General features: G+C 37.2%; 2 protein-coding genes and 1 pseudogene across 3 annotated transcripts in view; 2 read left to right on the top strand and 1 right to left on the bottom strand.

Annotated features, from left to right (window-relative positions):
• Positions 1 to 16,456, bottom strand: part of LOC144635921 (ATP-binding cassette sub-family F member 1-like) — a 21,823-nt gene extending 5,367 nt beyond the window's left edge. Inside the window, exons 1-16 of the mRNA XM_078495044.1 lie at positions 16,070 to 16,456; positions 15,054 to 15,112; positions 14,448 to 14,555; positions 14,158 to 14,258; positions 13,956 to 14,041; positions 12,719 to 12,795; positions 12,577 to 12,639; positions 12,414 to 12,479; positions 11,987 to 12,069; positions 10,307 to 10,390; positions 9,572 to 9,660; positions 8,880 to 8,915; positions 8,500 to 8,561; positions 7,213 to 7,263; positions 6,866 to 6,934; positions 6,358 to 6,463 (exon numbers count right to left, since the gene is read on the bottom strand). Coding sequence (XP_078351170.1) covers positions 6,358 to 6,463; positions 6,866 to 6,934; positions 7,213 to 7,263; positions 8,500 to 8,561; positions 8,880 to 8,915; positions 9,572 to 9,660; positions 10,307 to 10,390; positions 11,987 to 12,069; positions 12,414 to 12,479; positions 12,577 to 12,639; positions 12,719 to 12,795; positions 13,956 to 14,041; positions 14,158 to 14,258; positions 14,448 to 14,555; positions 15,054 to 15,112; positions 16,070 to 16,340 — 1,411 coding nt within the window. The 5' untranslated portion in view covers positions 16,341 to 16,456. The remainder of the gene's footprint in view (positions 1 to 6,357; positions 6,464 to 6,865; positions 6,935 to 7,212; positions 7,264 to 8,499; positions 8,562 to 8,879; positions 8,916 to 9,571; positions 9,661 to 10,306; positions 10,391 to 11,986; positions 12,070 to 12,413; positions 12,480 to 12,576; positions 12,640 to 12,718; positions 12,796 to 13,955; positions 14,042 to 14,157; positions 14,259 to 14,447; positions 14,556 to 15,053; positions 15,113 to 16,069) is intronic.
• On the top strand, positions 1,018 to 3,955 carry LOC144647594 (uncharacterized; annotated as a pseudogene).
• On the top strand, positions 16,450 to 23,623 carry LOC144635930 (signal peptidase complex subunit 2-like). 2 transcript variants are annotated; one of them, XM_078495064.1, is made up of 6 exons: positions 16,450 to 16,576; positions 16,673 to 16,759; positions 18,148 to 18,308; positions 18,805 to 18,898; positions 19,453 to 19,571; positions 23,354 to 23,623. In XM_078495064.1, exons 1-6 carry the CDS (start codon positions 16,523 to 16,525, stop codon positions 23,460 to 23,462), a joined length of 624 nt encoding a protein of 207 aa, XP_078351190.1. In that variant the 5' UTR covers positions 16,450 to 16,522; the 3' UTR covers positions 23,463 to 23,623. The 2 variants fall into 2 exon arrangements, with proteins under 2 accessions (XP_078351190.1, XP_078351182.1); XM_078495056.1 differs by having other exon boundaries at positions 16,484 to 16,576; positions 16,670 to 16,759.

The following is a 23,623-nucleotide window of genomic DNA, read 5'->3' as shown; positions in this document are numbered from 1 at the left end:
AAACAAATTTCAGTCTGACTTCCATCTTGGACGTGTAAAGAAGAGAACTGGGTCATAAGCGGTTCCCAGTCTTCTCCCCAGAGAAAAACAACTTGTTGAAAATTATTTTATCCAGCCTGAACGATTAGTCACAGAATAGTACAATGGCATTTTGCTCGTTTGGAGGGGGAGGAAGATCCCTGCGGTGCTGTAGAATGGGCTGCCCACGACAGCTCTATGGTTCCATTACAACACTGTAAGCGTGACATGAGCTCGTGGCTCAAAGAGTACGGAGGTTCCGGCGCTTCAGGGAGTAGAGGACGTCCCACATCGAAAAGTAGCGGTAAGGTATTAAAATAATCATGCAATTACTGCAATTCGTGGCAAAAATAAACAAAGTTTGAGTTGCAAATATGTTTTTGCTGCATGTGGTCATGCGTTGACTGTCGAGTGTTACATGCAGGCTTTAAATATCATGTTACAGGAATAATATAAATTCGTATGATAAATTTTCAAATTACGCCGGTTGTGCAACACGAAATAGCCCTCTACAAAGCAAACAAGCACAGAACAAAATAAAACAAACAAACAAAAAATCAGAAACAAAAAAAGACTTGAAAAATAACTTTTTTAAGATTAAATCTGAGCTAATCTGCAATATGCAAATCCACTTTGTTTGCATGTTTAATGTAATGTACAGTAAACGAGACAAACATGGTAGCAAGTGTGATGACAGATTGCTTTCAAACACGACAACCATCAATGGACAGAACCATTATAAGAAACATTTACGCATGACATTGCTACACTACACATTATTTCCAGATTCGCTTTTAACTTTAAACCTCTCAATGAAAATTAAAAGTACGGTTTTGTTCGTTTCGTGACACCAAAGGTCATTTTAGTCACGCGCGTGTTACAGTTGACTGCCCGGCTTCGAAGATTGTAATTAAGGAATCCATAAATCCTTAAAAATTGGGATTTGAAAGATCTCAAACTAGTTTAACTTATGTTTGACTTTCGTCATAGATTTAATCATTGTATCTAATGAAAATGATTTCTGGAATGTCGATTTCAACTTCCTGGTTTCGGTTGCAATTTTGTGATCAAGTAACATAAACAAATGAAACTAAGTGCTAAAATCTGAAGGTAACAATAAAAACAAAACAAACTATACAACTAAAACATATAACAAAAATAGAAATAAAATGAAGAATTAAAATTAGCTCTAACTGCAGGCAGACAATATCTCAAAGGTGAATTCAAGAGTCACTTGGGACGAGGGGAATGTTGTGCTGACCACTGCACAGTTTTTGCATTATCAGATCCAAAGAAAGCGGAATTTGCCTCTCCTTGTGACCACAGCCATGACATGTCATGCTCAGACTGCCATAACATAAAGAACGTTCTGAAAGATATACAAAAGAAACTTGAGAGAAAAGAGTTAGAACTTACAAAAGACCAGCAAGAAAGGGCAAAGTGGGAGTTTGAACATGCGGTTAGCGACATTGAGGCCTGGAAAACTCATCTGCTTAGGGCATTCCATCAAGACCAAGCAAAGCAAGATGCATTAAGCCAACTTGACGAGAAAACAATTATTGTCATAAACGACTGGGCGATGAAGCTACTACCCATGAAATTTAGAGAAAGCCAATCTCAATGGTTCGCGAAACGTGGCCTGAGTTGGCATTTTTCTGCCGTGATTCACAATTCAGGTCACCCTGACTGCCAAGCTGAAGGCAACGGCGAGCATGTGATTCATACATATGTGGCTGCCTTTGATGATTGCAAGCAAGATTGGTTTTCCGTGACATGTATAATCGAATAAGTCCTTGTCACCGTGAAGGACAAAAGCTGTGTTACGCAGTGACAATGCGGGCTGCTACCATAGCACCTCTCTTTTGACAACTATTAACTCTTCAAGCAAGCGAACAGGTGTAGAGGTCATACGTTACGATTTTTCGGATCCTCAAGCAGGAAAGGATCTCTGTGACCGCAAAATCGCGCCATTCAAGCAGCGTCTGAGAAATTACGTAGCAGAAAACAATGACGTACAAACGGCAGAAGATGTGAAAAAAGGATTAGAATCTCCACCAGGTATTGCAGGCACTCGGGTGGCAGTTTGCAAAATCGACAAAACTAAAGTGTCAAAGGCCGTTAAAAACAACAAGATCACGGGCATTACTAAATATTATGACTTCTCTTATAGCCAAGATGGTATACGAGTCTGGCAGGCATACGGCGTTGGCGAGGGCATGATGATTGAAGACTTTCAAAGTAAACAGGATGTTTCTGGGCTAGAGAGGGCAGGGGAGTGGAGCCACGAAGTTACTAGGCCGAAGCAAAAAAAGGGCAAAACAAAGTCCAAAGCTTGATGTAATGTATATGAAATGATTCATATATGAACTGCGGATGTATATGAAAGTGATAAATGATCGTCGCAGTGAATTTCCAATTTTTAAGCAATTGGAATAAAGAAGCCTGAAAAAAAAAATTCAGGGCTTCAACGGGATTCGAACCCGTGACCTCCGCGATACCGGTGCGATGCTCTACCAACTGAGCTATTGAAGCCACACATTGGGAGCGAGGTCAATTGTGAGTTCATATTTTCCCGCGAGAGGAGTGAAATGATGTAATGTATATGAAATAATTCATATATGAACTGCGGATGTATATGAAAGTGATAAATGATCGTCGCAGTGAATTTCCAATTTTTAAGCAATTGGAATAAAGAAGCCTGAAAAAAAATTCAGGGCTTCAACGGGATTCGAACCCGTGACCTCCGCGATACCGGTGAGATGCTCTACCAACTGAGCTATTGAAGCCACACATTGGGAGCGAGGTCAATTGTGAGTTCATATTTTCCCGCGAGAGGAGTGAAATGATGTAATGTATATGAAATGATTCATATATGAACTGCGGATGTATATGAAAGTGATAAATGATCGTCGCAGTGAATTTCCAATTTTTAAGCAATTGGAATAAAGAAGCCTGAAAAAAAAATTCAGGGCTTCAACGGGACTCGAACCCGTGACCTCCGCGATACTGGTGCGATGCTCTACCAACTGAGCTATTGAAGCCACACATTGGGAGCGAGGTCAATTGTGAGTTCATATTTTCCCGCGAGAGGAGTGAAATGATGTAATGTATATGCAATGATTCATATATGAACTGCGGATGTATATGAAAGTCCAAAGCTTGTAAGAGTGATCTCACAAGTACATATTCCTGTTTGGAGCCTTCATGCATTTTGACTTTTAGCACTCTTGAAGATGCTGATGAGCATATGGATATTGGATGCCACGTCATGCTTCCCGAGAATGAATCTGTTTACGACACCGTACGAAGACAGTGGGCCGCTACAACAACCTCTATCAATGGAAAAAGTCAGAAGATTGGTGACAGTCACTATCACTGTGATGCTACAACAGACGAGCATGCTTGCCAGGGATGGGCTCTAAAGAAGCAGAAGCCTCCTGTACGAATTTCAGGGGAAATAAAGGAAAACCTCACACGTGTGTTTAATGAAGGCACCAAAAGCAAACTAAAAGCAAAGCCAGATGACGTCGCAGAGGATCTGAAGAGAAAGTTCGCGAGATCCGAGTGGCTTGAAGTTCAAACTATCAAAGGGTATTTTTCCCGACTGGCGGCGTTACAAAAAGGTCAAGAAGTAAGCGAGGAAGACACTGCCTGTGAAGATGCAGCGATCGAAAGGGAAGAACTTCTTCAGGATTTGATAGAAGAAGCACAGAAACAAATTCATCTTCAACATCCTCTGATGTACGAAAAAATTAATCTTTGTGAACTTTTCGTGGCTAACAAACTTGACCATGCGTTACGAAAGTTTAAGTTATGTACCCTTAAAGCTATGTGTGATTCATTTGGAGTGGACGTTGATGGCCCAGCCACTCGTAAAGCTCCATTTATTACCGCAGTGTTTGAGCTAGTTAAATTCTGCCAGTGCCAGTGTAAATGAGCGACTTAAAAGAAAGTTATAGATACAGAAATCAGTGTTATAACAATATAACTCCGGGGGGGACTCCTATATGAAACGGACCGGGATGCTCGTCGGCAATTTTAAAAAGAACCCCTAAAAGAGACCAATCTGGGAGTGGCTCAACCTTTTGTTGACCCCTAAAAGATACCCCTAAGCTAGACAACGAGCATCCCCGTCACTTTCATATGCGAGTCCCCCCCCCCCCCGGGGTTATAACTGTACATAAAGCGATAGTTCCTTCCCCTTCGGTCTTAAAATATATGACACAAATACCCTAGAGAATGCACAAAAATGAAGACAGGTTTGCGCAGCCAACGTTCCGTAATTTGATCATAAAAAGGGTTGATGTGCAAAGAGGGGGAAGGCCACTAGTCTTTATACAGGTGAAGAGGCACGGGGCACAAGACGTATGCACGCATATTGAATAGTCAATAAAAAAAGTGAATAAGGGGGTGGAAGATGCAGGAGGATTTGAAGATAGCCTCCTGCCATTAAAATTCACCGAACCCCCACCCTCATACTCAGTTTTCAGGCAGACACTGCCTCTTCCTTAAGCATAGCGAGTTTTAGTATTAACATAATTGTTGCACGCTTTAGGGAACAACTGTTGGTAAAAGTGGCCTCACCGTCTACAGAAGTTGGTCAAATGTTCACTAACAATAGCCAGACAACATTTTGTAGGTCTTTTATTTTATTTTGGGCAAGGAATTAAAATATCAGGCTGATTAAAATATGAAAATCTGTATATTTGCCAAGATGGCAAAGGCATATTTAATTGTTTTATTGACGTTTTATTTGACAATATAGATTTTCGAACAGGAAAACAAAGATATCAAATTGCTGGAGGTCGCGTGTACTCGTTTCAGTCAGGCTTCTCTCGACCCAGTTCTCCCGCCACCACATCCAAAATGGCGGATAAACAACCCTAAATGCCAAGACAGCAAAAACGACAAAGAACTGAGCGAATATAGAAAGCTTATTCGTTATAACAGAGACTATTCACATAGATGCATGTAAAGAAATGTAGGAGGAGCCGATTATCAGAAAATACGATTTGTCCATGAACTGATTGCAGTCGCAGGATTTTGAGAAAGATGGAAGTTTGGCTTCCAACGGTTTATATTTATATACTTTTTTAGGTAAGTTGGTAAAGTAAGCAAAGATTTTTTGGAAGAACGTTATGTATTAGTATTGTACACTCTCCAGGAATACTTATTACTGACTTGCTTTATTGTATGCATTTTAACTTTTTAATAGCACAAGTTAGATTGATTTTGTCAGTACTGAATTTTCTAATTCTTAGGCAATTCAAAAGTCTACAGTAGTGTAAACCCAACCACAATACTTATTGTATAAATATCTAGGGCAAATTGAAGTGTTTAAATATAAATATATTGAGTTTGCGTGTTAAACTATTGGTGTTGACATTATGCAAATTAGGTGATGGTGTACTTCAAAATGGGTCTTTGAAGCACTAAAAACTTGCATGGCCCAAATTTTTCTCAGTTGATTTTCATTTTACTAACATTGGGGTAACTCCTGATGTAAGTATCTTTTTTATACACTAAGGCAGTTAAAAATTATGAACATCTAAAATTGGGCAATTTTGAGTAGTGTTTTTTCATCAAAATTTAGTCAATATTAGTGCCGGACCCCACACTACCAGAACCCTCTATGCCAAAACAACACATATCATATAAAAGAGCCTTTATAGTAGAAAAACAGCATACAAATAGTTAGTCAATAAGTTAAATGGTTTTCGTTTTATACAAGTTCAAACTTACCCCTTCAAATACAAGATTTTTGATGATCTGGAGCCTCCATTTGGGACCACCCCCAGAACTTTTAAAGTAAAAGTCAGAAAAGCAAACCCAAATGGCTTTTGGAATATCTCATCAAGGCCAACTTCTGCAGCAAGTTTCATCAAAATCGGTTGACCCGACTTTCATCACCTGGAACACTTTCTCTGACAGTGGCACTTAAGAGCATTGCAGTGGTCATGAATCACCACAACATCCAGTTATGTAACAATATCTAACAAAGCTATGGGGAAGTTACAAGAAACAGTTGCACTTATGTCACTGGCTGTATTGCCAAAACAAGGCCAAAACATGTAATAACTGTTCTCTCTTCAGGGACAATAATTATATAGCTAAATAAATAACAATGTTTAAAGTCACATTAAAGCACTGAAAACCTGTTTTTGTCTGGAAAAATTCTTTGATGTGAAAAATTTATTTGAGGAAGGAAATTTATACTGTTCTATGTGGGTTCAAAGTATTCAATATGTTTGTTAACTTTGTTTTTAAAATGTTGTTCCTATATTTTCCATTTCCTGCTGCGATATCATTCAGAAATATCACTTTAACAAAATGACTTACATTTTAATCCCAGGATAGGTGGATTAAGTGGTGGCGGCAGTGGAAAAGAGAATTTGACCACATACTCCTTGGGTTTCTTGATAAGTTCTACTACTTCCAGATCATCCTGAACACAAATTAATCAACTGTGAGTGAATCAAAGCTCTGTGCTTGCAAAAGTAAATCAAGGGTCTGTTCCAGTTTCTTCTAACATTAATCACCTGCAGTAGGGAAATAATACTCCCTCCCTGGGTGGGATACTAACTACAGTAGTATCAGACTTCACCAAACCTTCATTTAGACACCTGGTTGCATGAGAACATACATCAGAGAAATAGCCAGCTTTGAACTCTCTCACTGATGAATCATAAGTCTAATGCACTCAGTGAAGGTGAAGAATTACTCTATGAATTGAATTTTACACTTTTACCTTTTCCCTCTATGTTTTACACTTAACAACAGGTTAACTGTGTCAAACTGCTCCCTTGTGATTGTTAAACACACACAAGTCCATTAACACATCTCTTACCTCTTCCATGTCTCCTTTCTTGCCTCCTTTTTTGTTTTTTCGTCCTTGGACTGCCTTTGTTTTTTCCTCCTTTAAAGTTAATATTTTATTTTGTTAACTATATAATCTTGTACAGATCAATAGTTCTCATCTGTTCCAGCCACCACAGTTAAAAAAACAACTGTGCCTACTGAGCATAGAGAATCTTCTAATTGTGCATCGAATAATAATCATCGTCATCATCATTATCACTATTATTATAGCCCAGCTCTAATGGAGTAATGCAACTGAAACTGACTTCTAAAAACCATCTATGTAACAATTGTAAGAAAAAAAAATTAAGAGAAAGGTAAAAATACATGTCTCACCGCTTGTTTTTTAGATGAACCAGAGGCCTTAAGATCCTTGAGCTGCTTTTGCTGCATCAGATGAAAGAGAAAAGATGTCATTTTATTTTTTTTTCAGCGCGTGAGCGGGCAAGATGAACCGAATCCTGCAATCTGATTGGTTCCGGGAGCGGGCGGAATTTTCCGATCTTGACCGCGGTCAACGGAACGGGATGCAGTCCCGCGCGAAATCGAAATCAGTTTGCAGTGAGACGAACAAACACATGAAAGTTTTGCTCTCCAAAATCGAAATAACTGTTCACCAACTGTTGTAAATTTGAAAGGACTAGAAAAGCAGTGGAATTAAAGGCCTCAAAGTTCTTCAAAAGGCGAGTATTTATTTATTTCTCAGCAAAATTGAGTTGTAGTTTGCCCGTGTTGTTTGTGCATTTTGCAATGATTTTCACGCCATTGCGGTAAACTTCACCGCGGTTTTTAGACTCTATCTATGAGTTTAATTGCCATGTTTATCTGTCAAGTTTTGCTAAAACAGAAACTATTTGTCATCATTCAAGGAAATGAGATTCTTTGATTAAAAACGGACAATTTAATTATCACAATATTGTGCCGTAAGTAGACACTACGCATTTCATTCAGCTTGGCACTGTTTATCAGAATAAAATTCTGCTGGGAAAAGTGCAGGGATTATTAATTTGTTAAATACAAGTGTGAATAGCTTAAAATACTGTTTTCGAGTCAAAGAGGATTTTTGAGTCAGAGAAATAGGCTTAACACCCTGCGAGCAAAGATTATTTCAAGTCGTTTCAAAACATTTATCGAGAATTGTTCGGGAAGCCGACTGAAATCGATTTAAATGTGTTAAGTTTTGCGGTATATTCGTTCAATATTTATGACTTCATTTGCTTTCCTTGATTCTCTGCAGTGTAAATTAAATATGCTGAACCTTTTTTTAGTACGGTTCATTTTAAGTGAAGCTATTTATTCCGAATTAAATAGCAAACAGTATTCTTCACTCTTGCTCGTCGATCGAGTCGGACTCAAATCAAATCAAATCAAATCCTCGCGTATACAAACAAAGATTTTGCGACACATTTTTCCTTGGTTACTTTTCCAAATAAATTAAAGTAGAAAAAAATAAAAACGTTATTTGCCGGCCTAGGTCGGTCCGTATTGGGAAAAACTGTACCCTCGGTCTTGAGCCCGGCCCGAGGCCGCTTTTTCCCAATACGGACCTCCCGGCCGGCAAATAACATAGAAAATCCTGAACAGACTCCCAGGTATATGTACTGACCAGGCTTAATAATGTACCTGTTTATTGTAAGCCTTCTCCTGTTCTTTGACTTTCTGTACATACATTTTCTTGAACTGTTCTGAAAAAAAAAGGATTTCAATCAATTTCCAGTTGTGAATATTCTGTTTCCATACACAGATTTGTTGAAAAGAATGCATGTATGCACTTCACGAAAATATCCATACCGACCGCATGGAAGGTGATTGGAAATTCTGAGGGGGGGTAGGGGGTCTTCAGAGCTAACCTTGAATTTCTAGAGGGATGTGTATGTGTGTGTGTGGGGGGGGGGATGTTCAAACAAAGAAACCTTCTGTGGAGGGGGAAGGGCTAATCTTCTGGAACATTGTTCAAAAAAAACATCTTTGTTTTTATTGTCTGAAATTGTGTAATCACTAACCATAATTTCCTCTGTAGTAGTAAAGCTTTTGTTGATCTGTACAAATTTAAAAAAAAAAAAAGTGTTACAGTGTAACGGCTTCAACTGTGGCCATTAGACTTATCAACCAATCACAAACAGCTCCAGTTGGAAACAAAGAAATATACCCAGGAACAAAACAACTCAGAATATTCCAGCAACAAACTTGATCCCACTGACAGGGAAAGGAAACTTAAATCCACCAGAAAACATTTTACACAGAGTGATAAAAAATAATTTCAAAACTTGTTTTTCTACTGTTGGTCTAGTTGCCAAAGTTGTTAAACTGACAAAAACTTTTTTGCTTGATTCTGATAATGACTTCCACTCAATTTGCCCAAATGTCAGGACTACCCACACTCTGATGATCACACTAGACAAAATACTAGATGATACTCCTGGGCGACAAAAACAATTTTTAATCCAGTGACAAAATAACACTAAACTCAGCAAGAACAATTAATTTGAATCCAGGGAGTCGACAAAACAACTTTAAAGCTTATTGTAATGTTAGTCCTAGTGGCCAGCAGGCGTGATCATTACAAACGTATAAATGCATGCACCCCATGTGCTTTGACAGACAAGAACATTACACTTATGTGCATGCATGATACAGTAAATGGATTTTTAATATATTACCAACAATTCATCCATTTATGCCTTAGTTTGCATACCTAAATGAATGATATCAGTACAAACGCTGTCCAGAAAGTACTGATCGTGAGATACGACTAGCAGTGTCTTTTTCCAGTTTTGAAGATAGCTGATGAGAAATTATTTACAGACAATGTAAGAAAATCCAGAATTTTCAAAACCAAGCTTTAACAAAAGAAGGAATTAAGAATAAATCAATTTCGATTTCAGTCTCTTCCACACTGGTGTTTTGGTTCATGGCTGCAATCATGGATACATATTGCAGAAAAAGAACAATAGCATTTTATAAATAAGGAGGGTCCGTAATTATTATGATATCCAAAGTTAACAACTGCATCATGCTGAATGGAAGATAGGTGCCTGGGATATCCAGGGGCCTCCACTGTGGTCAGCTGACCCCTAGAAAGTAAAACGCTTACATGACTAGCATTCCCTGCAACCCAGCCATGAGCTCCCCTCCCCACCCCCCCCCCACAGTGTCATCCAGGCATCTGTCACACCGAGGTTACAGTGGGGAAGTGGAAGGGGAGGGGGTGGGGAGAGAAGTTGTTGATTGGACCTAAGCTGTGCTGAAAATTGCTAAAAACTCTGATCCAATGCTCTGGAGACCGTCATGCTTAAACATGCTAGAATAATGACGAAGTACACTGAGCCTGCATGCTTTGTATGTATACCACTGACCAAAAGTACCAGCTACTCTTTGTTGTTAACTTTTAATTTGTTAAATTGCATTTCACAGCATTAAAAAAACTTACTTATCCAACCAAATGACAGCATTTAAATCCAAATGGTTTGTAGGTTCATCAAGCATAAGCAGTGTTGGTTCCATAAACAGAGCTCTGACAATAGACAAGCAAGTAAAAGTTAAGAACAGTAAAATAATGACAGCACAAAACTGTGGATAGGATATTTAATAATACCATCAGTTTTAAAGCAAGAAGTACAGAATCTTTTAAAGATTGTAGTGTTAGCCCAAAACCTCTGTGACATTACTGAATAATACAATGCTATTCTATCAAGCTATGGGAGTATGCACCATGATTTTTCTTTTCATGTGACTGTACAACTTCCATTATTTATGTGAGAGCTCAACTTAATGTACTTTGCAGAAAATGAATACCATAGCATAGTTCATTACCACTCATTGTTATTTCCTATTATTGGATTTATAAGAAGGTGGAGGTGTGGTGGTCTAATGTTTAACACACAAGAAGAAACTTTGAGATTGCAAAGTCATGAGTTCAAGCATGCTATTACCCTTTCATTGTGTCCTTAACAAGACATGTTACTCTTTTACATTTTAGGGCCTTTCTCTAGTGAAATGCATGTGTTAAATTTTCTCCACTGAAGCATATGTGTTAAACAAGTTTCTAGAAATTAAGTGTCAACTAAACTATTATATTATGCTTATATTTTAACAATAGCTTGCCGTTCTTTAGGGTGTCAGCTCTACATGTGGATTAGGTTCCTCCCTGCTGACACCCTTAATTGCATTATTTTTCTATTTTGTAATAAAGTTGTATAAATAAGTAAATAAATAAATAAATTTACTCTACTGAGTGCCATGGCGCTCTTTAACCCCTTCACTGCCTCTATGACGTACTGAGTACGTCATGATTTCTGTACTTCATGTGCCTATATGACGTACTGAGTACGTCAAGAAAATAAAGACCACAGTTGAAACCCCGGCACACTGAACTCAAAAGCCCTCAGCAGATGTGACCCAGAAAGACTTCTGGTAGCCTGGTAACTACTCGTCATCAGTCTCCAAAAGCTTACCTCTCGGTTTTTTTGAAATTCATGACTGTAATCTGTCCGCCATCTTGTTTTCTTCATCGTGGCCGAATAAATTATTTGTTAGACGTGTCATATCAGCGCACATATGAGATATTTAAATGCCGAATGGAAAAAAGATGTTAAGTGGAGAACTTGGGAAGCAGAAAAATAATCCGCTGGTGAAAGCGTTATGGAAAAATATATGCAGAAGATCGAGCGATCGTGGAAGGCTTTCGAAAGCTGTAAAATGTTGAAAATTCTGATTTTTGCATCGAATATGGAGGTAATCATGTTGAAATTAGCTTGCAGCAAATGTTTCAATACAGTTTTATAACCATGTCTCCTTGTCGTTATGTTTATGCAATTATTTAAGAGTTATTTATGCTTTCATTCGGCTCTGCTGTGTTGCCTCATTAATTATGCATGTACGCCTTGGCACTTAGCGGTACGGAGGGGTCGGCAGTGAAGGGGTTAAATCTTTAGTGTTTTGGTTGCGATGCTTATTCGGGGCGGCATTTTTTCAAGAACAATGCTTTTTAATATTTTTATCTCATATGCTGCACCAGACTAATATGTGAGGCTAGAACAGGGCTGATTAGCAACAAGAAAATATTTTTTATCCCCATTACCTTGGAAGAGAAGACTGAATTAATTAATACCTTGCAAGAGAAACTCTCATCCTCCATCCTCCAGAAAAATGATTGACAGGTCTCTGTTGCATTTCTTTTGTAAATCCCAGACCCTGGATACAACAATAACAATTAGCAATAATTGTATTTGTGTCATAAAAAAATAAAAAAATATAGAATTATAGTACACAGACAACATTACAAAAAAATGCTTTGTGCACAACAGAGTGAAGTCAGCAGTGTGGTGATTAAAGTCATTGCTGCTGATCAAGCAAAAATGGCATTGTAATCTAGATGATTACAACATTTGATGTCTAGTGAAAACTTGCTTTATTAAAAAATTAAGTGTTTTGGGAGTTTACTAACACAATTATGCACACCTATTTACATCACTTAGAATAGATAGGAAAAGGAATAACTGACAGAAAAAATACAATTTAATCAAAATGCAACTTACTGCCAAGATCCTGCGCACTCTTGATTCTGCAGAAGCTGCACCAATAGCCTCTAATTCTACGTACACCTGGAGTACATTATGTAACACAGGTACATGTAAGCAACAAATCTTGTCTATAAAAAGACACAGAACAAACTTTTGGGCAATTGACGTTAAACTTTACCTCCTTTAGTTTCTCTGTTGCAGCTTCATCTCCATTTTCACTTAAAGCAACAAGGCGTGCCTCCTGGGGTAAATAAACAGAATGTGTATCACATTTTATACAAGAGTGTGCAGTAGAGCACATGCCATTTGTTGACGCTTACCTCTTCCAGTAGCTGCAGTCTTTTTGTGTCTGCCTTTAACACCACATCAAAAGCAGGTGCTTCACTGGCCTCCACATCTGATGAATACAACCTGATCATCACTCCATCCCAATCATAAGACACTCTTATTACTGTTTTTTCTTGCTTATGCATTGTACATGTTCCCACCACCTTGGGAATCCCCCTTCCCCCCCCTTTCCTTCCCCTAATCTCCTGGGCTCCTACCTCCCTGTCCCCCTCCACATGTGTTGTGAAATCACCATGCAGCACTGAAGAAATTATCTTTTATAAATCATATTATGTTAAAATATTGAAGGACTGGGGGAATAATAGGGCTGCAATGATACATTTTTTGCAATATGATATGTAACTCGATACGAGCGCCACTATACGATACATGATACAATACAACATTACATACAACTGACAACTACTAGTCACATCTTTAAAGAATAAGTGATCGGAACTGAAGCAGAGTGGAACTTCCTTGTCCCTCAGTTCAATAAATCGCTATTTAGAGCTTTGACTCGAGTAAAAAGTCATTAAAATTTATTTAGTAATTTCTGAATGTTGACGAAGAATATTTTATTGTCATAATGTTCGCTAAAAGGTGAAAATATTATTTACAAGGCAAAAAAGGTTATAAAATTTTAAAAAGGAACCAAACGTTTTCGACTTGTTGTCATCATCATCACCCTGATGATGACAACAAGTCGAAAACGTTCGGTTCCTTTTTAAAATTTTATAACCTTTTTTGCCTTGTAAATTATATTATTATTAATTAATTAAAGGATTATTGTCAGGACGAATTAACTGACCGTTTTTCGAAAAAATAAATCGCATAAACTCTGCAGCAGTAGCCTATAGTGTTGTTCTCTTTGAAACCTGCAACGTTCGCAGCTGATTTGCTTTGTTTTACGTTACGTTACGTTCTGGTTTATACATTGATTTAGAAATATATTGTTCCTATTCCTTTTGGCTTCTCTAGACTCTTATTAAATTTGTTTAAATGTACACTTGTATACATTGTATGAATTGAAAATCAGTAAACACCATTTTTTTCCTTATTTCCGGTCATTTGTTTTCAACTCTCAGTAACTCGAACTCCCGATAACTCAAACCATTTTCAATTTCCCTTGAAGGTTCGAGTTACCAGGAGTCAACTGTAGACACAAATGTATAGTTCTGTATTCAACTCTCTTTGTCTTGAGATAGCAGACAATTGTTAAATTAATACCTTGTTCACAAAGAAGGACATCAATGTTTGGTGGAATGGCAAGTTTTCTGGCTGCAATATGTGTAAGAAGAGTTGTTTTGCCCATGCTATAAGAAATAATAACAAATTGCATTTTATTAATAAAAATAACAATAATTATTACAATTTTTCAGTAAGCATAGGGGTGGCACTGTGTTATTATAAAAATTACCATATTTCTTACCCATTTGGTCCCACTAAACCATACCGCCGGCCAGCAGTGATGTTAAGATTTGCATTCACAAAAAGATCTTTACCACGGGCAGAGATGCTGAACTTCTCTACCTATAATTAAAAATAATGATACAAGTATAAAAATCACAACAAAATTAATGCTACAAAAAATTAACCATTTTCATGAGATAAACTAGATTATAGAAGGTGACATTTGCTAAATAAAAGTAAGGCAATTTACAAGAATGGCACAAGTAACATTTGAAAATGTTGTAATTCACCAGTTACATTAAATATTACCTTGATATCTAGGGCATTTTCCAGAACAGCAGTTTTTGCAGAGGATTCTTGTTGTGATACAGAAAATTGAGATCCTGCTACTTCTTGCGTTTCACTTTCAAATTTTGCCTGTAGTTAAAAGGAAAGGAAAAGCCATGATGTCATAATTTACAGTACAGTGAAACCTCTGCCAACAGACACCTCTGGTAAGTGGACACTCAGTTATGGCCCCAGTCACATACAAACACTACATTTTTAACTTCCCACTAGCAGAGACCTGTTCAAAGTAGACACCAGATCTTTCTTTTAGGTAGGGTGTCCACTAATGGTAGGTACCACTGTAATTTTAAGACTTACCGGTACTACATGTAACAAAATTGTGATAGGAAATGCAGAAAGAGAAGGAAAACCACCCTTGGCTGAAAAACATCTTGTTTAAACATTATTACCTAACAAGAAACTCGATTTTTAAAGATATCAATATTTTGGTTCTATTCTAAACCTAAGATGACAAAACATGCTCTATCTTTTAAATAAACAAAGTTGAAAGCAAAAACAACAGCTAGAATGTCAGCAAATTGACAAATTCAAAAGTGAACATCATCAACAATAAAACATGGCCAGTACCTTCTTTTTAAGTTTCCTTTTCTCTTTTTTGCTAAGCTGCTGCATATCCGCTGTATCCTCTGAAAACATTGGACATGATTTGTAAGAAAAGGTTATACTATACCCGGGATATAGCAATAACATTATGTAAAAAAAAAAAAAACAAGAATTTATTTTTTGCAAACAGCTCACAAACCATAGCACTCTGATACCCTGGTAGAAATTGAGAGCAACAAGTGTAATTACTTTATGGTGGCTCGATCATAATGATTTAGACATTCCTATATAAGCATTCTATGCAGCTCAATACTGTTAAAGAATAACTTTTAGTACAAAACTATGTAAGTTTTAAGAATACACAAATTAAAGCCCCTGTGATGTCAAATTGTTGCCATGGCAACCTCGAAAGGGTTCCAAAATACCCTACATTCGACCTTTTAGGCTACTAATAATAGCCTTATCACGGTTTCCGACGCCATCTTGACGAGTAGGCAAAGCGGGTTGACATTACAGTGTTTGTATAGGAATCCGATGGCAAATATCATTTACAAAAATTGAATTCTGGACTACTTATGAATTGTAAAGTTAAAATACTAGGCAAAAGCTTTTATTCACCAAGACCCACCAAGTTTGAAGGAAGAAGCGGGGCTAGAAAGCATTCAGTTACGTTTTTAATTTTCCATACATTTGTCTATAATTTTTTCCCGCAAACCACGGGGAAAAAATTAAAATGTTTTTCATCCACATGAGCGGCCTAACTGATACAAAGATTGGTTGTAAGCTTCTGTTTTTGCATGCTCTTATTAGATGGCTAGAGACAGGAAAGTCATAAATCATTGTGAGCCACCTTAGTTCATAATTGTGAAATTCTTTAATGACCAAGCAATACACTAAAAAAAACTATTTCCAGTTGTCCTAAAATGATTTAAATTATGATTTCTGTATAATGTTTGGCTGATTGCACCATATGATAGAAAAGCCGGCAATGCCTTGTGGTCACGTGTATGTAAGTTAATAAAGTTAAGTTTTTTTTTTACCTGTTTCCTGCGTTACAGGACCCTCTTCAGGCGGGTTATAATTCATCACAAGAGCGTCTTCTTCTTCTTTTTCGTTTCCTGTAGCAGTTTCATCATCATTCATGCTTCCATTTTCCGTCTGAGCCGCAGAGGCGGCGAGAGAATCTTCTGAGTCCAGGTTCAACTTTGAGAGATCGCTTTCTTCTTCTCCCAGTTCCGCTGCCTCCACCGCGGCCGCCAGATCCAGTTTTTTCTTACTCTGGGCGTTCTTTTGTCCTTTCTTTTTCACCATTTTGATTCTATAAAGTTTTTTTTTTAAATGAGTCCCTTAGAAAGGGTCTTTTTCCTCGATATTTTCAGCGTCTGTCCACTTCGTGTTTCGCCGGAAGGAATACCACTGAAAAGGGTTTCCGCTGACCTATCCAGCCCAGGTTTCCTCGGCCAAGCTATTGATGACTGTACAAAAGAACCAACATGGCGTCTGGCGGGTCAAAGAAAAAGAGTGGAAAATCAGGAATTTTAGAAAAGGTTTGAACTTCAAAGTAGACTTTTGATGATTAAATTTTTATTCTAAAGGACTGTTAGGTTACTTTTTGGTCTTTTTTTTCTCCATATCGCAAGCAGTGGGCCATCGATTCTGATGAGCCAGTCAAGATTGATAAATGGGACTGCAATGCGGTCAAGAATTCCCTCGATGATGCGGCAAAGAAGGTAATGGTTTATTCTAACTTTGAACTTATATTTAACAGCCATTCCTGTGCTCGTTAAGAAATCGTCTGGTTAGCTGTCAAGGGGAAGTTGTTTTTGTTTCATCACTCAAGAACTTAATCTTATTTGTGGTCAATAAAAATACAAGACAAGCAGCTCAGCTATTGTAAGCTTATATTCCTCCCCGTAAAAAAAAAAAAATCAATATTTTACCCACTTCAGCTTCAATTCAGTAAATGTAGATCTTCATTAGGTGTTTGTGCTGCTGTAGAGATTTTTATGGGCATGAGTTTACAAATTCAGCATCTGGTATATATCTTTTCTATCATTATGCATAGGTCATATCTCACACAACAGCACACCCCATACAGTTTTCTGTGGAGTATCCCCCTTGCTTCTCTGTATGTAAAACCCTGCTTAAATGGCTCACAACAATCTCGTTTTCAGAGCCTGCAATCTCCTTGACCAGCGGTTGTGACACGCAATGACTCTGGGTAATTCAAAACCCGGAACCAGGAAATCCTGTTTCTGGTTTAATTGTGGGATGAAATTAACACGTTTTCAACAGTCAATCAGATTTGGCGGTTCTTTTGGCAGTCTTTCAGTCTAGCCCAGAGGTCTCAAATATTCTTGGTGCTGACCAAAAGGATCCTGGCCTCTGGGGACAACATTGGGCTCATAGCTATTTTATGGGCCACTGTTTTGAATAACTCCCTATCAACTATTTTATAAGTGCAAATAAATGTTGCCATTACTTATTAACATTAGGATTATGAGCCCAAGTTTGCTGTGAGCCATAGGCTTGGATAAATTCTGCTGGCAGAATTTCAAGCATAATTCATTTCTTTGGGCAGCAGGCATTCTTTTGAGATTAAATTTGGTCAAGCATTTAAGAATAAATACAAGCGATAAGACTTTTGCACAATGTTTAGATATCACCATGACATGACATGGTGATGTTGAAACGTTGTGCAAAACTCTTATCATTAATTTTTTCTTAAAAGCTGGTATTCTGCTGGTAGAATTCTGCTATATCAAGCAGAATAAGGAGAACTCAGAAAAAATCAGAAGCGGAAAAGATAAGAAATAAAATGTGAATAAAAATCAAATTAAACTGAAAGTACTCTTGCGGCTTGTGTTTCACATATTGCATTGATACCTCAGTTTCAGTGGCATGCCTGTAAACTACATGTAGCTATCTCGAAAAGATATAAAGCTAAGTGCATGACCACTATAAACGTTCATGATTGCTCACAGAAATCCTGTGTGTATAGCACATACAAGGGGACAACTGTACAAGGGATTGCTGCTCTTGTTATTGTCAATTCAATGTAGTCTTATCTTACTTCACTAGTTTTTAATTTAAATGATTTGATGTTATCATGTTGCAGGTACTAACTGATGGCTTTGGCTATGTAGAAGATTTTAAAGTTACTGATATTCGCTTGGCTATCTGTACGTTATCTTGCTGCTTTGCCCTTGCTGCTTTGATATATGACTACCTTTACCCTTTTCCAGTGTCACGACCTGTCCTTATTACATGTGTTCTGTCGTATCCACTCAAAAATATATCGTATTTTGTAAATAAGTATATATAGTTTAATATCATGATTAAGTGCAGTGTGACATGAAGCATGAAGGTGCTGAGTGACTGACTGATAAGCAGACTGGACTTACAGTAAGTACATGTGTATAAATAATAACAGATTAAGAATGTGGGTTTTAACCTCAGCTATCTTTACTAAAACAGTTAAGGTTCTTACTAAGATAGTTAATTTGATTCCTGACAACCAGATATGACAATCCTAGACATAAATCTTGTTATAATTTGCTAATCTTGTTATAATTTGTTATAATCTCCTGTGACCCTGAGCTTTATGTAAAAATGCTCTACGAAAAAAGCAAAAATATAGAACAATACATATGAAGTAACATTTTCTTGTCTTCCTGTTTTTAAACACCTTTGTATCACTGCAGATGATAAAGTAGATCCTACATATCTTTATCTTAGTCAACATTTTTGAATGATTTTCTTGACTGTAAAAAAGATACTTTGCTTTGATGACTGTGTTGACAATCTTTACCACCTTTGTTGAGAAAAATTACATCATGTTCGCTGTACAGAAAGATGAGGCAGGAGTGGTGAGTTTATTAGATTTTAAAGTGTTTAAATGGGAATCTATTTAATGAAAGTCTTAAACCATCTTCAGTTTCAATGGTTAACGCATGTAAGTCATCTGAAATAGTGTCGCTTGTGATATATTTGTGTATTGCCTACAAAAAGACTAATCCTGCCAAGTAATTGCAAAGGTAGTAACCCTTGTGCTCCCAAGCTCAACTTATAATATTATTTTTTCTTTGGTTTGGTTCTTTGCATTAACATTTCAGTCCCCATAGGTTTAAATAGCAACTAATTTTTCAAAGTTAATCCATAATGTTTTAAGTAGTTTCAGTTCAGATGATAGTATGATCAAGCTCTGTAGTCCCAGTGCTGGCGACTTGTTCAACAATTGAGTCGTAAGCTCCTAAATTGTAGTCACCATAGCAACTAATATGGTTGCAACTTGGAGGGTTGCCAATTTGTCTACAAAATCATGTCATCCCATTGGACACATCAGAAAATACCTTTAATTGAAGTTTGAGCAAACACCCATCAAGAGCTCACACTTAGGACTAATTTAATTACATTTCCACAGGGTCCTGACAGTTACTGGAGTTTGCATTCGACGCTGAAGCGCTATGATCAGTACTACACTCTGACTGTCACATATAAAGATGGCATCACTAAGAAGGAACGAGAGCAGAGTATGAAAAAGTATGTTCTCAGAGAAACTGTTTAACAGATTGAATGCAAGATACTGCCTAGAAAAACAAATAATAGATTTCATTGATTATTTAGTCACATCTTGAATTTTATAGTTTAGGTAGCTTTTTATATTTTAAGAATTCACAAGCGAAGAGCCACCTAGTGGAAGTATTGTAAATAAAGCCTTTATTATTGTTATTGTTATTGTTATTATTATTATTTTTATTATTATTATTATTATTTTTATTATTATTATTATTATTATTATTATTATTATTATATGATTCCAAAAGGTCTTGAGAACAGCAGACACGTAAAGATTTTAAGAAAAACGACAATTTTTTTAAGTTTCAAAGACATGTTTCGACAGAGCATCTGTCATCTTCAGTTGAAAGGTTTACAAAGCACAGTGAGTTGAATAATAAGTAGAAAAAATGCTAATTAAGACAAGTAGTAACAACAGAACGTGAAAATGTGTGAATTAGAAGGATAATTTTAGATTTACATGGTGTAATTGCTGATTGAGGCAAAGATGCTCTGTCGAAACAGATGCTCTGTCGAAACATGTCTTTGAAACTTAAAAAAATTGTCGTTTTTCTTAAAATCTTTACGTGTCTGCTGTTCTCAAGACCTTTTGGAAACATCATTAATGACATAGCAGAAAAGTATGATCACATCAACATTGCTGATCTACGAAAACTTGAATTTTGCCTCAATCAGCAATTACACCATGTAAATCTAAAATTATCCTTCTAATTCACACATTTTCACGTTCTGTTGTTACTACTTGTCTTAATTAGCATTTTTTCTACTTATTATTCAACTCACTGTGCTTTGTAAACCTTTCAACTGAAGATGACAGATGCTCTGTCGAAACATGTCTTTGAAACTTAAAAAAATTGTCGTTTTTCTTAAAATCTTTACGTGTCTGCTGTTCTCAAGACCTTTTGGAAACATCATTAACGACATAGCAGAAAAGTATGATCACATCAACATTGCTGATCTACGAAAACTTGAAAAGATCTCGATCAAGTCTCGCAAAGCTGAGTTGGATTTAAACTTCCTACGCAACTGTCAGTCCTTTAATGTTTTTCCCAAGTTTCTCAGCTTCAATCTTCCTAACACAAGTCGACACGACACTATTACCATCCGAAAGCAGCTTTTGAGAAGTGCCATCGCTAAACGTTCAAGGGAACATCGGAAATTGATCCACGCAAGAGACCAGCTAAGTAATCGTGTTCAAAGTATTCTGAACAGTGTAGATTTCTACATTCTCAAACGCACATTACATCACAATGTTACGAAAGCAACCGCTCAATTTATCAAGACACACCAGAAGAAACTCAAAAATCTCACACGCAACACGTCTCTTCCGTTTAGTTCCAATGAGACTGTCACTAACATTTCCTCCCACAGTCTCACATCAGAACAACTCGACATTCTTAAATTTGGATTAACACATTCCATCCGTCCACCAAAAATAAATGAGTCAGATGTCTTCACATGCTTTGAGCTTATCAATCACACCATGGCAAAGAACTTGAGGGACACCAAGCAAGCAGGAAAACTTGTTGCAGACCTTTCCCATTTAGCCCATTCCTATGTCTCTTCATATCGTCCAACGACTGCCGACCTGAAGAAACTCAGAGTTCTTAAGGAGCTGAAGAAGAACAAAAACATTGTCATTCTAAAACCAGTCAAAGAGAATGGTGTGGTCGTCTTAGACCGAACAGATTACGACGAAGGTATCCTTAAAATCATCAATGACACTACCAAATTCCGGCCCATCAAGGAAGATCCAACTTTACTGAGAGAAGGTAGACTGCAGCGACTTCTCCGAAAATTGAAGAAAGATGGTCACCTTGCTAGCGAAGTGTACGAGAACATCTATCCCAAAGGCTCTCAGCCAGCAAGAATTTATGGCCTCCCCAAAATGCACAAGGATCGTGGACCTAACTCCACTCCGCCATTTCGCCCCATCGTGTCTTCTATTGGAACATACAATTATAACCTGGCCAAATATTTATGCAATCTTTTGGCGCCGCACATTCCAACTGAACACTGTGCTACTGACACTTTTACTTTTGTACAGGACATTCAATCTTTATCTATGTGTGGTAAATTTATGGTTTCTTTTGATGTAGAAAGTCTCTTTACTAACATACCTCTTGAGGAGTGTATTGACCTGGCGGTCAATTACATTTCCAAGGGCAATCCCGACCTTAAGTTAAGTAAAACTGAACTTAGAAGCCTCTTCACTGTAGCCACTGCCCAAACTCATTTTTTATTTAACGGCTCTTTCTATGACCAAATTGACGGCGTGGCCATGGGGTCTCCCCTTGCTCCCGTATTAGCAAATCTTTTTATGGGGCATCATGAAAAACTATGGTTGGAAAATTTTCAAGGGTCTGAAATTTTATTTTATCGTAGGTATGTTGACGACACTTTTTGTTTATTTCACTCGGAGCACGATGCTGTTGTATTTTTTAACTACATTAACTCTAGGCACCCTAACATAAGGTTTACCATGGAAAAAGAACTTAATCGCCAATTACCCTTTCTTGATGTTCTTATCGATAATAATGACCCTAATTCTTTCCTTACTAGAGTTTACCGCAAGAAAACCTTTACTGGGCTATTAACTAATTATTTTAGCTTCACCTCGTACTCGTACAAAGTAGGTCTCATTAGAACTCTTGTCGACCGGGCCTACAAGATCAATAACACCTGGTTGGGGTTACACGAGGACATACATGTAACCAAGCTTACTGAAATTCTAAAAAAGAACCTTTTCCCTGCCCATTTAATTGAAAAAGTAGTTAACCGTTACATCACTGGTATCCATAGCAACCATTGTCCCCGGGGCTCCCTCCCTACTACTTTGCCCACATTTTACTTTAAGCTGCCGTACGTAGGCTATTTTTCTGTCGTCACTCAGAAAAAGATTAGACACTTAATTAAGCGCTATTGTAATGATTTAGATATCAAACTAGTTTTTCTTCTTTTAAGATCGGTAATCTTTTTGGAGTGAAAGACCCTATCCCTGGCGGTCTCCGTTCGTGTGTGGTTTACAAGTTTGCATGTGCGGGCTGTAATGCCTGTTATGTCGGCGAAACCACCCGACATTTTGCCACACGCGTGCGTGAGCACTTAGCCAGTGATAAGGCCTCCCACATTTTCAAACACCTTCAGAATTCTGAACGCTGTCGCTCCTTGTGTTCAACAGATTGCTTTCATATTTTAGATCACGCCTCTACCAGCTTTCAACTTAAGATAAAGGAGGCTATCCATATTCAAAAGGAACTACCTTGCCTCAATCAGCAATTACACCATGTAAATCTAAAATTATCCTTCTAATTCACACATTTTCACGTTCTGTTGTTACTACTTGTCTTAATTAGCATTTTTTCTACTTATTATTCAACTCACTGTGCTTTGTAAACCTTTCAACTGAAGATACAGATGCTCTGTCGAAACATGTCTTTGAAACTTAAAAAAATATTATATGATTAAAGTAATCAAATGCGCATTATTATTACTATTATTATTATTGTTATTATTATTGTTATAAATTATTATGAATAGAAATCCATACGGAAAGGGTGGGACAGTGCAATAAGTTGGAAAGGAATTGAATGTAAACAAGGCAACTTACATAACATGCATAAGACCTATTTTTTTTTTTTTTTTTCATTCTTGGTACAGTATTAAAGGGGTGATATATCAATCATAATCATTCATATAGGTCTCAATTTGTAGTGAATAAATACTGTCTCTGTGTATTGTTTCAGATCAGTGGCTTCATGGTTTGATGAAGATGGAACACTGTTATTTGACATTTTTGAAAAGGATGTCCGTGAGCTTCACAATGGAATTGCTTCTGAAAAGAAAGACAAGTGATGTTAACTGAGATACACCAGCAAAAAAAACAACAGTGGCATGCCTGGAATCCACTTATATACATGTACTCAATAGACTTCAAGATGACAACAGATTCTGTTTCACTTTAAAACTGTAAACTTTAAAACTGAATAGCAGCAGCAATAAAACTGAAATAGTGA

This window comes from Oculina patagonica, chromosome 1 (assembly GCF_052425735.1).
Source record: "Oculina patagonica isolate OP01 chromosome 1, crgOcupat, whole genome shotgun sequence".
Taxonomy (NCBI): Eukaryota; Metazoa; Cnidaria; class Anthozoa; order Scleractinia; family Oculinidae; genus Oculina; species Oculina patagonica.
This window is presented reverse-complemented; position numbering and strand designations above follow the sequence as displayed.

What these genes read in the sequence shown, in the direction of transcription:
- LOC144635930 (XM_078495056.1), top strand. Translation starts at nt 16,523, where the DNA reads ATGGCGTCTGGCGGGTCAAAGAAAAAGAGTGGAAAATCAGGAATTTTA. An exon ending in AGAAAGATGAGGCAGGAGTG is followed by an intron (nt 18,899 to 19,452) that starts GTGAGTTTATTA and finishes ACATTTCCACAG; the next exon opens with GGTCCTGACAGTTACTGGAG. An exon ending in CGAGAGCAGAGTATGAAAAA is followed by an intron (nt 19,572 to 23,353) that starts GTATGTTCTCAG and finishes GTATTGTTTCAG; the next exon opens with ATCAGTGGCTTCATGGTTTG.